The following is a 16560-nucleotide window of genomic DNA, read 5'->3' on the forward strand; positions in this document are numbered from 1 at the left end:
AATTGTTCTTGATAGACGCCTAGACTTTTTATCCTTTAAAGCCTTAAGAAGGTCTAGAACTGTCCAAAAATAGAGGTCCTAAATACCTCCAGGGCCACGAGGAAGGGATGGGTAGTGCACACATAGGACATTTTCAAGGTTTCTAGAGCGCTTTAGGCTATGACCAAGGGGAGAGAATTAGGTAGTAAGGATATGATGACTACGCGCTAATGTCACGTGTAGCCCCTCATCGAGGAGTGATTACCGGACATTGCGTGGGGTGATCCTGTAGGCTAACCAACCTAGGACCCCTCTTTCCTAATTCCCGATGTTTAAACTTTACTTTTCTCTATATATGCAACTTGTTCAAGTCTTTTCCTTTTGTCTCATTACTTGAGACATACAATGTCCAAAACGTGCCTTTATTTGCAAGTATGTGTTTAAACTATTTGTTTGTTAAAAGGGACTAATTCATAAGTATAAGTTCGGCCGGGACCCACCGTTGTGGACCAAAAGGGGTGCCTAACACCTCCCCCTCAAGGTTATTTCGAGCCCTTACCCTAAATCTCTGGCAATGCAAACTAGTCTAAGAGTTAATCGCTCTAGGTGCCTTAACGCACCATAATCCGTTAGGTGGCGACTCTTCAATACCCAAAAGGAAACGAGTTATTACCCCATGGATGTCGGAACCGGGCTTTCTCTCTCTACGGAGGGAAAAAAGGGGGCGCGACATGAAATGCTTGTCCAGTTCCTTCATTTCTCATATGGGCGCAGTACTTGAGAGCGAACAACTCTCTGCAACCATTATTCACAAACATGAGACCAAACGGATACAATGGAACCGCATGGCATGCACCCAACACGCCTGGTGGTAAGACAGTAGGGAGATGGTTAAAGGAAAGGAGGGAAAAAAAAGAAAGAAGAGAGCAGAGCCCAGAACGCACAACTTCATGCTATTGTTTCAGTAGCAGGAGTTGCTGCTTCTGAGGCCGCAATCGCTGTGGCCACTGCAGCAGCATCGTCCACAAGCAAAGATGAGCAGATGGCGAAGACAGATGTGGCTGTTGCTTCGGCAGCAATGCTAGTACACTACTAGAAATCCGGAAAAAAGCGACCAAAATTTAGCGACCAAAGTTGGTCTGTGGGAAAAAGCGACCAAAGTTGGTCGCTAAACTAGCGAAAATAATAAAATAAATAAAAGAAACAAAATAGCGACCAAGGTTGATCGCTATATTAGTCAAAATGTTGACTGGACCGGTCAGACTTTCTTGGTCAAACATTTACTGAGATTAGTGACCAATGTTGGTTGCTAAAGAGGGACCCACCTACAAAATTTTAATAATTATATTATTATTTTAAAAAAATTATAAAATATAAATATATATAATATAAAAGTTGCGACCAACGTTGATCGCAACTTAAAGGGTAGGAAGATACCGTCCAACTTTGGTCGCTTAAATGGGACCCAGTTATTCAATTTTAATAATTATATTATTAATTTAAATATTATATGAAATATAATTAAATCTTATTTAAATATAGCGACCAACTTTGGTCGCTAAACTAAATTCTTGAATAAATGGCGACCAAAGTTGGTCTCTATTCACGTCAACAATGGTCAAAATTAAAAATCACTTTTGTATTTACTATCTAAATAATATAAATGTAAGCCGTTAATACTTTTGTAATACAAGGGATGAATAGTACTACGAATCGTGCGTGTGTGTCTCTCTCTCTCTCTCTCTCTCTCTCTCTCTCTATATATATATATATATATATATATATATATATATATATATATATATATATATATATATATATGTATATATATATATCTGTAGCCTTTTCTTTTCAAAATTAATGTATTGTCTTTTATTTAAAAGTAGTCTTGGGATTTACAAAAACTTCCTGAAGAAGTCTTGAAAGTACCTGTATGTGCTAGTACTATGCTAATTGACTGCAGGTACGTCCTGGACATGTTAGGTAAATATATATATATATATATATATATATATATATATATATATATATACTTACGCTATATTATGCACTGAGTATAAGTCTATTAGCTAATATTATATCGAATATAACTTATATATATATACTTACGCTATATTATATATATATATATATATATAATATATATACTTACGCTATATTATGCACTGAGTATAAGTCTATTAGGTAATATTATATCGAATATAGCTTATATATATATATATATATATATACTTACGCTATACTATGCACTAAGTATAAGTGTATTAGATAATACTGTATCGAATATAGCTTATATATATATATATATATATATATATATATATATATATAATATATATACTTACGCTATACTATGCACTAAGTATAAGTGTATTAGGTACTACTGTATCGAATATAACTTATATATATAATATATATATATACTTACGCTATACTATGCACTAAGTATAAGTGTATTAGGTAATACTGTATCGAATATAGCTTATATATATATAATATATATACTTACGCTATACTATGCACTGAGTATAAGTGTATTAGGTAATATTGTATCGAATATAGCTTATATAATATATATACTTACGCTATACTATGCACTAAGTATAAGTGCATTAGGTCATACTGTATCGAATATAGCTTATATATATAATATATATATACTTACGCTATACTATGCACTGAGTATAAGTGTATTAGGTCATACTGTATCGAATATAGCTTATATATATAATATATATATACTTACGCTATACTATGCACTAAGTATAAGTGTATTAGGTAATACTTTATCGAATATAACTTATATATATATATATATATATATATATATATACTTACGCTATACTATGAACTAAGTATAAGTGTATTAGGTAGTATTATATCGAATATAGCTTATATATATATAATATATATACTTACGCTATACTATGCACTGAGTATAAGTGTATTAGGTAGTATTATATCGAATATAGCTTATATATATAATATATATACTTACGCTATACTATGCACTGAGTATAAGTGTATTAGGTCATACTGTATCGAATATAGCTTATATATATAATATATATATACTTACGCTATACTATGCACTAAGTATAAGTGTATTAGGTAATACTGTATCGAATATAGCTTATATATATATATATATAATATATATATACTTACGCTATACTATATTTATACTACATATGTACATAATTTTAAATTGTATTATATATACATACATATATATATATATATATATAAATTGAATTAAAATCCTAAATTTATACTACATATATATATAATTTTAAATTGAATTAAGAGTAATATAATTTTTTTAGAAATAGCGACCAACTTTGGTCGCTATTTCTAAAAATTCAAAACTGATTTACCTACCAAAATTGCGACCAACTGTGGTCGCTATTTTTAATTCCAGACTGTCAAAACCGGGATCCCCTCCCATTCTTTCTAAAAATTTCCCAAAATCTCTCTTTTCTCTCTCACACTCAAACCCCCCCTTCCAACTCCCAGCACCAGAGGCCCCACCCACGCCACCAACGACCACCGCCCAGCTGCCGCCGCCCCGTCGCCGTCGCCTCTGCCGCTGCTGCGTCTCTCTCCTTCTCCACCTCCTAAAAATTCTAGGTTAGAATTACAATTTATATCTTTTGTGTAAGCTTATAATGTTTTATTTATTATCTATGAATTTGTTTCAAATGACTAGTGTTTCAATTGATTATTTAACATTGTCTTTTATAGAAACCTAGGGTTTAGGTTGTATTTATCATTATTTAACATTTTATAAAAATCTAGGGTTTATAGAAATCTAGGGTTTATAGAAATGTTAACATTTTATTTAATATTGTATTTAACTTTATTTAACATTTTATAGAAATCTAGGATTTATAGAAATCTAGGGTTTAGGGTATGGGTTGAATTTTTAGGATATAATCATAACTTTTAGTTTATGTTTAAACTCGTAGGATATGAATATAACTTTTAGTTTTTAGGTTTTGTTCTTGTGAATTGAACTTGTAGGATATAAATTGAAATTTTAGGATATGAGTTGAATTTTTAGGATATGAATTGAAACTTTTAGGATATGAGTTGAACTTTTAGGAAATAAATTGAACCTTTAGCATATGTATTGAACCTTTAGGATATGACTTGAACTTTTAGTTTATGTTTAAACTCGTATGATATGAATATAACTTTTAGTTTTTAGGTTTTGTTCTTGTGAATTGAACTTGTAGGATATAAATTGAAATTTTAGGATATGAGTTGAATTTTTAGGATGTGAATTGAAACTTTTAGGATATGAGTTGAACTTTTAGGAAATAAATTGAACCTTTAGCATATGTATTGAACCTTTAGGATATGACTTGAACTTTTAGTTTATGTTTAAACTCGTAGGATATGAATATAACTTTTAGTTTTTAGGTTTTGTTCTTGTGAATTGAACTTGTAGGATATAAATTGAAATTTTAGGATATGAGTTGAATTTTTAGGATATGAATTGAAACTTTTAGGATATGAGTTGAACTTTTAGGAAATAAATTGAACCTTTAGCATATGTATTGAACCTTTAGGATATGACTTGAACTTTTAGTTTATGTTTAAACTCGTATGATATGAATATAACTTTTAGTTTTTAGGTTTTGTTCTTGTGAATTGAACTTGTAGGATATAAATTGAAATTTTAGGATATGAGTTGAATTTTTAGGATATGAATTGAAACTTTTAGGATATGAGTTGAACTTTTAGGAAATAAATTGAACCTTTAGCATATGTATTGAACCTTTAGGATATGACTTGAACTTTTAGTTTATGTTTAAACTCGTAGGATATGAATATAACTTTTAGTTTTTAGGTTTTGTTCTTGTGAATTGAACTTGTAGGATATAAATTGAAATTTTAGGATATGAGTTGAATTTTTAGGATATGAAATAGAAATTTTAGGATATGACTTGAACTTTTGTGGATATGAATTGAACCTTTAGGATATAAATTGAACTTTTAGTTTATGTTTAAACTCGTAGGATAAGAATTGATGAACTTTTAGTTTTTAGGTTTTGTTCTTGTGAATTGAACTTGTACGATATAAATTGAAATTTTACGATATGACTTGAACTTTTTAGGATATGAGTTGAACCTTTAGGATATGACTTGAACTTTTGTGGATATGAATTGAAGGTTTAGAATATGAATTGAACTTTTAGTTTATGTTTTGGAATTTTAGATTGCCGGAGGATTATTAGAAGAGGTTGATGACGTTATTAGACATGCAATAGAACTTCCACCAAGAATAACTAAGACACAGTACCTGGCAAAGTGTGCCTTTAATTGTTCTTCTCATTAGCGACAATGATGATGAGAAGGCAATGGCATGTGTTTCAAATAGTGATGGTGTAGGTAGGAATTTAGTATTTTCTAAGTAGATAAAAGAAGAGCTTATAGAGTAATTCTGTACTTCATTTTCCATGAGGAAAAGAAGTTTAATTGAGAGTGACAAGGTTGATGAAGACGGAATGTGTTCCGTTGGTCATGGCAGTTCCCATAGAATGGGGATCATAAGACTCTATGATGACAGAGATTATAGGAAGTTTTGTTCTAAATTTTCTTTCAAGTCTGATCCGTACAAGCTTAATGTGATATTGGTGATATTTCTTCGGATTCAGACAATGATTTGACCGACAAAAGTATGGAAATGCTCTTAAAAAGAATTAAAGGTAAAATCTTTTCAGCATCCTTCTCTACCAAGAAAAACGTTTTACTTTTAATTCTTTTTAAGAGCATTTCCATACTTTTGTCGATCAAATCATTATCTGAATCCGAAGAAATATCACCAATATCACATTAAGCTTGTACGGATCAGACTTGGAAGAAAGTTTAGAACAAAACTTCCTATAATCTTTGTCATCATAGAGTCTTATGATCCCCGCTTTATGGGAACTGCCACGACCAACGGAAAATATTCCGTCTTCATCAACGTTGTCACTATCAATCAAACTTCTTTTCCTCTTGGAAAGTGAAGTAGAGAATTCCTCTATAACCTCTTTTATCTACTTAGGAAATGTTAAAATCCTACCTACACCATCACTATTTTGAAACACATGTCGTTGCCTTCTCATTATCATTGTAGCTATAGAGATCAACAATTGATCAAAGACACACCCTGTCAGGTACTGTATCCAAGTTATTCTCTGTATCCAAGTTCATCCCGAGTAATAGTACCACGAGGATAATCACCAAAGCCACCAGACAGCTTTATGATGCCAATGAAGCAAGATGAGCTATTCAATGAAACTCGTATTGTAAAGAAGAAGAAAGAGACTGATTCAGAAAGGAGGGTCGAGCCTCGACTATATACATGTAAGTTTTTTACTTTTCATTAAGTATTTTGATTTACTTTTATATAAATTTTGAAATACTAATTCAATATATATAATTTTTCATATAGGTTCGCTTCACATGCAGCTGACGTGGGGGAATTCATACGCAGTCAACCACCTAATGAATCGGGCGAGGCAATCCAACTTTCGGACGAGGATGCTGAAAGAACACTCCTTGAGTACTTTATATACTTTGAACTAGACAAAAAAACTTAGTTCTATTGTGTTAGTTCTTTTTAGTTCGAATGGGCTTGTAATAAGCGTTAACTTAGTTTTGTTAGCTTAATGTGTTAGTTCTATTGATTGTTGCTTTTAATTATTGTTGTTGTTGTTGCTGGCATAAAATGCCTGTTTAGGATGTTTGGTAAGCTGGCAGGTGGTGTAGCTGCCAAAACAGGCAGTTTCTGCCAAAAATATACCAAGAAAAGCGACCAACTTTGGTCTCTATTTGGTCGCATTTCACTATAAAAAAAATAATTTTCTGGGCAATAGCGACCAACCTTGGTCGCTACCTGCCCAGATTTCTATTAAAAAAATACAATTTCTGGAAATATAGCGACCAATGTTGGTCGCTTATCTTTAAAAAAAAAAAAATTAAATTCTTGAATTTAGCGACCAACTTTGGTCTCTATTGTCCAGATTTTAAAATATAATATTTGGATTAGAGACCAAAGTTGGTCGCTTTCTAATGATTAATGATAAATTAAAAACAACGTATTTCATATGTAGAGACCAACTTTGGTCGCCAAATTTATATTATTAAATTAATATAGCGACCAAAGTTGGTCACTAAAGTCAAAATCAGAATATTTGGCCCTTTTAGCTTAGAGACCATCAATATAGCTACCAGGCGTGTTTGGTCGCTTTTTGGGCCATAAACGACCAACTTTGGTCGCTTTTTGTGGTCGCTTTTTTCCGGATTTCTAGTAGTGGTAGCTGCACAGTGCGTGGAGACTGCTGAAGCTATGGGAGCTGACCGTGACCATCTCATGTCTGCAATTAGCTCTGCTGTCAATGTTCGTTCTCACGGGGATATATCAACTCTTACTGCTGCTGCTGCCACAGGTAACTAAAACACTTCATTTGTAGCAGAGTCACCCTTATTTCACTGGTTAATTGCAATTGTAGTAACTTCAACTTGACAATTACAAAGCTAATTTGACTATTAAAAGCTGGATTTTAATGATACAACACATGGTCATCATTTATTATGTTAGTGGTAGTTTTACGTGTCACAAAAGTTGATTATCTGTAACAAGTTAAGATATACTGATAGTGTAAGTAACTTTCTATACTATAAGTGTATAAGTTAAATCTGTCTCATATGGAGTAATATGTTCCTAATTTTCAGCTTTGCGAGGAGCTGCAACATTAAAGGGTAGAGCACTGAAGGAAGTATGGAACATAGCTGCAGTAACTCCAAAAGAAAAGGGAATTGGTGTAGGCACAGTTCGAAAGAGTGATCAAACTCAAACTAATAGCAATAATTACTCCGAGGGACTTGACGTTGAAGAGAATTTTCTGGGTGTTTGTAATCAAGAACTGCTGGCTCGGGGTCGCGAGTTTCTGAAGCGAACGCGTAATGGTAAATTGCACAAGTCCCCTGATATAAATTCAATGCACAAAATTTTCTGTCCATATTTTCTGATGCAACTGTCTATTTGTTGGTTTCAGGTGATCTTCACTGGAAAATAGTCTCTGTCTATATTCATCGAAGCGGAGATGTAAGCGTCACAATTTAATATGTCATAGCATGTCGCTTGCCTTATTATCTTTTAAATGACCATATAATGTAAAGCAAATATATTGTCAGTGTAGAAAGTTAAATTCTTATTAATATATATATGCATAAAAAAGTAATCAAGTCTTTACATTTCTCTATTTTACAGGTGATGCTGAAGATGAAAAGCAAACATGTGGGGAAAACTATCACCAAGAAAAAGAAGAGTACGTCCTAATAATTTTGTCATGATATAACAAAACGACTTCCATATATATAGTAATTGGGACACACACATGATAATGACTTGAAAAAAATTAATTCATGTGCATGGAGATGTAGTGCTAGAAGTTTACAAGGATGTACCAGCATGGCCAGGAAGGCATTTATTTGAGGATGGTGAGAAACGTCGATATTTTGGATTAAAGACAGAAGTACGAGGTGTGGTTGAGTTCGAATGCAAAAATCAAAGAGAATATGAGATGTGGACTCAAGGTGTTTTCTCTCTATGGTTGCTGAGAGGAAGAAGAGATTTCAGAACTAATTAATTAAATGCCAAATAGATTCACTTCTTCAAGTGAGTACACCATGATCAGTTTTAATTAATTAGGTACTACTACTTGCTTACGTGTACTACTTAGTGAGATGAAGGTAGGAGAATGTATAAAAGTTTTGATGTGCTTGTGAAAAACTTTCTAAAACTTATGCATGTATTATAAGTATCCTCTTTGTTTAGACCTCGAAAAAATTTGTTATTCCTAACACAAATTGTTTATTATGATATATGTAGGGCACTATCAATTGTTCATTAAGATGTGTAGGGCAACATTTTGTTTGACCAGCCGTTTTCTTATAGTCTAAAAATGCCCTTAAAACTAACTGACTATTTAAAACAAAGCGGAAAGGTCCAAAACTTCCTTGATATATTCGGTTTATTTAAAAAATATCCTCTGTTAACTCCGTATCAAATTAAATAATCCAATCATAAGATTCAACCCGGTATTTAATTAAAAAATTTCATACTCGATCTCTTTATCTTCTTTTTGGTTATTTAATGTTTGAAACTTGGGGAGATAAGGATTTCTCTTTTTGAAATCTTGAATTGCCAAAAGAATTTTTTGGATACTAATCTTTTCCATTAAAACTTAGGGTTAATTTCATACACCATCCCTCACGTTTAGCTTCATCACACGGAGGTTTACGATATTACATTTATCTATTTTGTTTTGATTATTTTATAGCAATTCTTTTATTTATATATTACTAGTCTCTATACGCGCATAGCTTAAGTCAAGTATCACATAATTTGTAAAAAGATATTAATAAAATATTAAACGCATATACATTCTAATAGTATCATTTGTTAGAGTAATACAATGAATGAATTAATTAATATATCTAATTAACCACCATCATTTGTAAATTAATGTGTCAATTCAAAGCGTAATTGGCCACTGTTTTGTAATTATATGTAACCCGAATGATTTTTCAAGTCAACGAAAGAGTCGTAACACTAGCATCTACATCGGCTAATTATCCAACACATCCACGTGATGTCAACTATCAACCTATAATTGAGTCTTTTTTTAAAATAAAGTAATTAAGATAGTAAATATCTTGTTCAAACTTTACGAGAAAGTTCCATCAAATTTATAAATCCCTGTGCAAATTAATTTGAATCAGTGAGTGGATAATTCAATATTTAGTGAAATTAGTATGAATTAGAGCTTCAGTTTAAATAATTTAATATTTAGCTAGTTTACTTCAAAATATTAAATATTAGAATCTATGTATTACGATTTTATTCAATGTGAAATAATCTCTGTGAAAAATAATTTAAGCCTAATCCAAATAAATTTTAATTTCTTTCAGTCCAATGTGATTTAGTCTTGATCGTGTGTTGTAAATGTGATTATGTAGTCCTTCCTTACCTATAGCTATGCTAGCTTAGAATTAATTATTGATATAGTGATCTTATTAATAAAAAAGGAAAAAAGTATTAATGTCCAAAACTTGGAAAAGAGGGTCAAAATCAAAATTTTAAAACTACAAAACCAAACACAAAATCGTTTAAGTATGTTAGATTTATAATAAAATATAGTGTAAAATGTAGAGAAATTCTATTGAATAACCATGCGTTAGTTTCGGATAACAAACTCAAAATATTTTAAGAAAACAAAATTAATCGAACCTTTGTTTTTCACATCTTGGAATTCAAACGTAAGCTAAAAAAAATTCTTCAATTTTGTAAACTAATTATTTTAATTTTAATACTTTGAAAATGTTTGATTTTATACAATTGAACTAACTTCCTTCAATTCTGACGTATTAGTTCCACGTTTAGCTAGAGGAAAGTTTAGAATATTTAGTTTTAGGATTTACTTTTTCTTATTCATTCATAATTCTACTTCTTCCACTATTAAGTCCCAATTCTACTACTACTCTTCATTCTAACTAGGGGTGTCAGTGGTTCGGTTCAGTAGGTTATTTTATAAACTTTGTATCATATGAATTTTTCGGTTATTCTATTATGTATAACCAAAATTAGACTTTTCGAAACCGTTCCAATTACTTCGGTTTCTCTTCGATATCGGTACAATTCGGTAAATATTCGATAATTTTTTAAAATGTCATGTAAAAATCACTATTAAAAGTATAATGCAATAACATACGTACTTTTATAGGACTTACCGCAACTCTCTAGACGTTTTTACAGTTTAGTAAAGGTGATGAATTAGGAAAATATAAAAGATGGCTAGAGTATAGATCCATCAACTATTCTACATCAGCGTAAAAGAAACTAAGTAAATACAAAAAAAATATAAATCACACGAGTAGAAAGACATTAATTGAGCTGGGATTCAAGAATAAAGTCTATAGAAGATTAAATATTCAAAAATATAAATCTAAATTAATATTAAAAAAGATAAATCTAAATTATACGAAAGGAAACATATTGAATACATTATAATTTATTACTCGTAATCTCTATAATACCTTGTGTCTTGCTAGTGAATATGCTAGAAATAATTTAATTTCAATAGGAGTAGCATAATAGGTTTGGGAATTAGGATTTTGAGTTTAATTACTTGTTGGCATGTAACTATTTCATTATGAAAAGGCCCCCAAAAAATTTAATGCGTTATTACTTTTAAACTTAATATATAAATATATTTTTCAGATTGTAAATTTATTCGTTACGGTTCAGTATTTTTCGGTTTATTTTCACAAAATAAAAAACCTACCCTAATTATCGGTACGGTTATAGATATATATAAAAACCTACGGTTTTATTAAAAGAAACCTAAAAATCGATTCAGTACGGTACGGTTCGGTCGGTTTAGTCGGTTTTTAAATATCCATGGACACCCCTAATTCTAACGTGTCTATTTTCAGTTGTGTCCTTTCATTATAAGTTTTTGTCAAAATTAATATAAATAGTTAAGGGTATAACAGTCGACCAATATTTTAGGGATATTTTAGTCACTCAACATTTAACATGAAACATTCATGCTTTTATAATAAAACTAGTATCTATGAATGTGCGTTGCACGTTAATAATGACACGTGATGATTTAAATATCATTTATATGAAGGAGTGTGACGATCCCAGTTCGCCCTCCGTGAACTATCATGACGACATCTAGTCTCTACGACTAGGTAAGCCTAACAAATTACAGAAACATAAAACAACATAATAAAACTAGCCAAAACTGCAGAAATAACATAATGAAGCGTTTAAGATGCCGCTCGGCATATACAATACAAACTCTCGAACTGAAACAACATTTCCCAAAACCCGGAATCTCATGAAATCACAAGCTTTTGAATGACTACAAGTGTTGTCACGACCCAATTTCACCTCAGGTCGTGATGGCGCCCAACACCGTTGTGATGCAAGCCAACGCAGAAATATTAGTGAATTCTTATTTTACTTACCAAAAGCAGTTACAACACTTTTCTTAATTTGCAATTAAAACAGGTGATAATAAGCAATATTCAATAATAGTTATACAACCCAAAAGAACTGTCTACTAATATGTGTGCCAAGACCTGGTGTCACAAGCTATGAGCAACTAGTAGAATATACAAAATAATAGATCTATCCTACTGTCTGAAACAAAATAGACAGTCAAAAGTAAGAGAGACTCCATCAAGCTGCTGATCGGCACAGGAAGGGAAACAGCTCACCGTGAAAGTCTCAGACTATGATCAAGGACGCGCACCAGTCTGATAGCCAGATGTACCTGCCTCAAAGCCTGTACAATTAAGTAGAGAAGCGTAGTATGAGTACATAAACAATATGTACCCAGTAAATATCCCGTCTAATCTCGAAGAAGTAGAGACGAGAGGTCGACTTGATACCTACTAGGGTCAAATAATATAATATGATGTTATGCCAGGCATGATGGTCACAATTATATAACAGTTGAAATAAGGATTTCTAAGTCATGTCATTTTAATATCACAGTTAATCCTTTACATTTCAAACCATGTATTAGGCAAATAATCAATAATAATTCACATAAATATCATGTGCACATTATGCCGAGGTCGACGACCCGATCCAACATAAAAGAAACTGTGTACTGCCAGAGGGTCGAATGACGCGAACCATAGATGCATCTATTTCTACCGAGGCGATCGGACCTATTCACAATTATCAAGTATCAACAGAAAAATACAAGAAGGCGCATTTATATTCAAATAACTCATACAAGTGCTCAACACGACATATGTTCACTTATGTTAATTTTCACTTCTCTAGAATATCCTAAATGATCACATTAGCAAGAAGACATATAACATTTGCAAAAGTAGCATGATACGGGTCCTAAACTACCCGGACAATTAATATGATAGTAGCTACGCACGGACTCTCTTCACCTAGTGCGTACGTAGCACCCGCATTTAGTGGCAAATTATACAATTATTACAACTATGGGGATAATTCCCTCTTACAAGGTTAGAAAGGAGACTAACCTCGCTCCAAAGTGTACTTCCAATACCAAGAACGAGCCCGAACTCTCAATTTGGAGCTGAACGATCCAAAACTAGTTAAATGGGGGTAAGAACTAGTCAATACAAGCTCACAAGATCACATTCTAACTATTAAAGAAATTTCCCAACCTTAAACACAAGTTTCCTAAAATCCAACTCCGAGCCCACGTGCCCGGATTCCGAAATTTTTCGAAGAAAGTTGTTCTTTGTAACCTAAGTATCAATAATATATGATTTCTACTTCGCTTTATAACCAATTTCGTGGAAAAATCTAAGTTTTATCAAAACCCTAGGTTTTGCTCTAACCCCATGATTTTACCTTAATCTTAGTGTTTAATATAAATAAGACACAAGTATTAAACTAGGAATAGTTGGGATAAACTTACCTCAAGATGCTAGGTGGAAGTCTTCTCTCAAGAGCTCCAAAATCGCCCAATGGAGGAGTGAAAAATGGCAAAAATAACTTAGAACCCGTATTAAATGAAGCTCACTGCTTCAGCGATTTCCGCATCTACAGTCCTGGGCCGCACTGCGGCCACCGCATATGCGAAAGGGAGCCCGCTTCTGCAGAATTTCACCTGGGCCGCTAGGCCGCATCTGCAGAGAAATAGCCGCATCTGCGGCTTTGGGCCTGGCTTGGCTTGGCCGCATCTGCATGAGGTTGACCGCTTCTACGATCTCGCACCTGCGGCTGGCCAACCGCAGGTGCGGTTATGACAACAACTGAAGCTTCAGCCCTTCTCCAATTTTTCCAACTTCACTCGAGCCTCGTACGATTGACGCTCGGGGCTCCTAGGCCCCGTCTGAACATACCGACAAGTCTGAAATCATGAAACGGACTTGCTCGAACCTTCGGAACGCCCGAAACAACGCTAAATCTAAGAATCACCCCCTAATACCAATTGAATCAAACTTATGAACTTCAAGTTCTTAAATCTCCTATAACGAGCCGAAACGCACTTAAACTAATCGGATTGACACCAAATTTTGCAGGCAAGTTTTAAATGTTATATTGGACCTGTACCGGGCTCCGAAACCAACATACGAGTTTGGTACCCATGCGATCAATCATTATTTAGTTTCTTTAAATCCTTAGAATTTCAGTTTAACAATTTCCAATAAAAATCCTTAGAATTTCAGTTTAACGATTCCTGGCATATGCTCAGGTCCCATATTTTCCTACAGACCCTCTGGGACCGTCAAAACATAAATTCGGGTCCGTTTGCTAAAAATGTTGACCAAAGTCAAACTTAGCCTTTTAAGAAAATCTTAAGGAATCAAATGAGCCTATTTCAACCCAAACTCTTCCAAAACCCGAACCAACCATCCCCACAGGTCGTAAATCAGATAAAGCAAGCACGAGAAGTTTTATTTGGGGAAACGGGGTTTTAAAAAGCGAAACGACCGGTCAGATCGTTACATTCTCCACCTCTTAAACAAATGTTCGTCCTCGAACGAACATAGAAAAGGACCTGAGGTGCCGAATAAGTGTAGATATTTGCTTCGCATGTCCTTTTCGGACTCCCAGGTCGCCTCCTTGATTGGTTGGCCCCTCCACTAGACCTTCACCACCGAAATCCTCTTGGATCTTAACTGGTGATCTTGTCTATCAACAATGTCTACTGGCTCCTCCTCATAACCCAAATTCACATCTAGCTGAACAGTACTGAAGTCCAACACGCGGGAAAAGTCGGCATGATACCTCCAGAGCATGGACACGTGGAAAACCGGATGGACTCCCGATAAGCTGGGGGTAGAGCAAGCTCGTAGGCACCTTCCCCAACTCCCCTCAACACCTCAAATGGGCCAATGAATCTTGGGCTCAACTTTCCCTTCTTCCCGAACCTCATAATACCTTTCATTGGCGAGACTTTCAAAAGGACCTTCTCGCCAACCATGAATGATACATCACGCGCCTTTTGATCCGCATAACTCTTCTGTCTGGACTGAGCCGTGCGAAGCTTTTCCTGAATCAACTTCACCTTATCCAAGGCATCCTTCACCAAGTTTGTGCAGTATAACTTAGCCTCACCAGGATCAAAACACCCGATAGGAGAACAATATCGCTGCCTATATAAAACCTCAAATGGAGCCATCTCGATGTTGGACTGGTAGCTGTTGTTGTAAGCAAACTTTGCCAAAGGCAAGAACTGATCCCACTGTCCTCCAAAGTCAATCACATATGCTCTAAGCATGTCCTCCAAGATCTGAACTATCTGCTCCGACTGCCCATCGGTCTGTGGATGAAATGTTGTGCTAAGCTCCATGCGGGTCCCCAACTCACCCTAAACAGTTCTCCAGAAATGAGAAGTGAACTGAGGGACTCTATCTGATATGATGGAAACAGGCACACTGTGCAACTGGCCTCTGGTGCTCATACTTGACCTGTTGGCAATTCAAACACCTAGCCATATAATCCACTATGTCTTTCTTTATCCTCTGCCACCAATAATGCTGCCTCAAGTCACAATACATCTTCGTAGCACCCGGATGAATAGAATACCGCGAACTATGAGCCTTCTCCAGGATCCTCTCCCTCAGACCATCAACATTAGGAACACACAAGCGACCCTGGAGTCATAGGACACCATCCTCATCAATTGAGACCTCCTTGGCACTACTCTGCAGCACCGTCTCTATAAGAACCGCCAAGTGGGGATCATCGAACTACCGGACCTTGATCTGTCCCAATAACAAAGACTGAGCAACAACACACGCAAGGACTTGATTGGGCTCTGAAATATCCAACCTCACAAGTCTGTTAGTCCAGGACTGAATGTCCAATGCTAGTGGCCTCTCCCCTGCCGGAATGAATGCCAAGCTACCCATACTCTCTGCCTTCCTACTTAAGGCATCCGGGACCACATTTGCCTTGCCCGGATGATAAAGAATGGTGATGTCATAATCCTTCAGTAACTCAAGCCACCTATGCTGCCTCTAATTGAGATCCCTTTGCTTGAAAAAATGCTACAAGCTGCGACGATCAGTATAAACCTCACATGACACCCCATACAGATAATGGCTTTATATCTTGAGAGCATAAACAATCATGACCAACTCCAAATCGTGCACAGGATAATTCTTCTCATGAATCTTTAGCTGGCACGAAACATAGGCAATAACTCGCCTCTCCTGTATCAATAAACACCCCAATCCAATGTGTGAAGCGTTACAATATACCGTATACATCCCTGAACCGGAAGGCAACATAAGAACTGATGCTATAGTCAAGGCTGTCTTGAGCTTCTGAACGCTCACCTCACAATCATTGGACCAATAGAAAGGAGCACTCTTCTGGGTCAATCTAGTCAGAGGTGATGCAATAGATGAAAAGCCCTATACGAATTGCCTGTAATAGCCTGCTAACCCCAGGAAACTCCTGATCTCTGTCACTGAAGTAGGACGTGACCAACTTTGAACTGCCTCAATCTTTTTGGGATCCACCTTAATACCCTCTCCTAACACAATATGCCCTAAGAATGC

General features: G+C 34.6%; 1 protein-coding gene across 1 annotated transcript; it reads left to right on the plus strand.

The window, feature by feature from the left end:
- Nucleotides 1-795: 795 nt before the first annotated feature.
- On the plus strand, nucleotides 796-8652 carry LOC104217407 (VAN3-binding protein-like). The gene is given in 7 exon segments (XM_070157517.1): nucleotides 796-888; nucleotides 890-1061; nucleotides 7287-7421; nucleotides 7708-7941; nucleotides 8031-8080; nucleotides 8246-8303; nucleotides 8413-8652. Coding segments are annotated over 7 exon segments (954 nt in total). The 3' UTR covers nucleotides 8625-8652.
- Nucleotides 8653-16560: the final 7908 nt, after the last annotated feature.

The sequence above is a fragment of the Nicotiana sylvestris genome, chromosome 9 (assembly GCF_000393655.2).
Source record: "Nicotiana sylvestris chromosome 9, ASM39365v2, whole genome shotgun sequence".
NCBI lineage: Eukaryota > Viridiplantae > Streptophyta > Magnoliopsida > Solanales > Solanaceae > Nicotiana > Nicotiana sylvestris.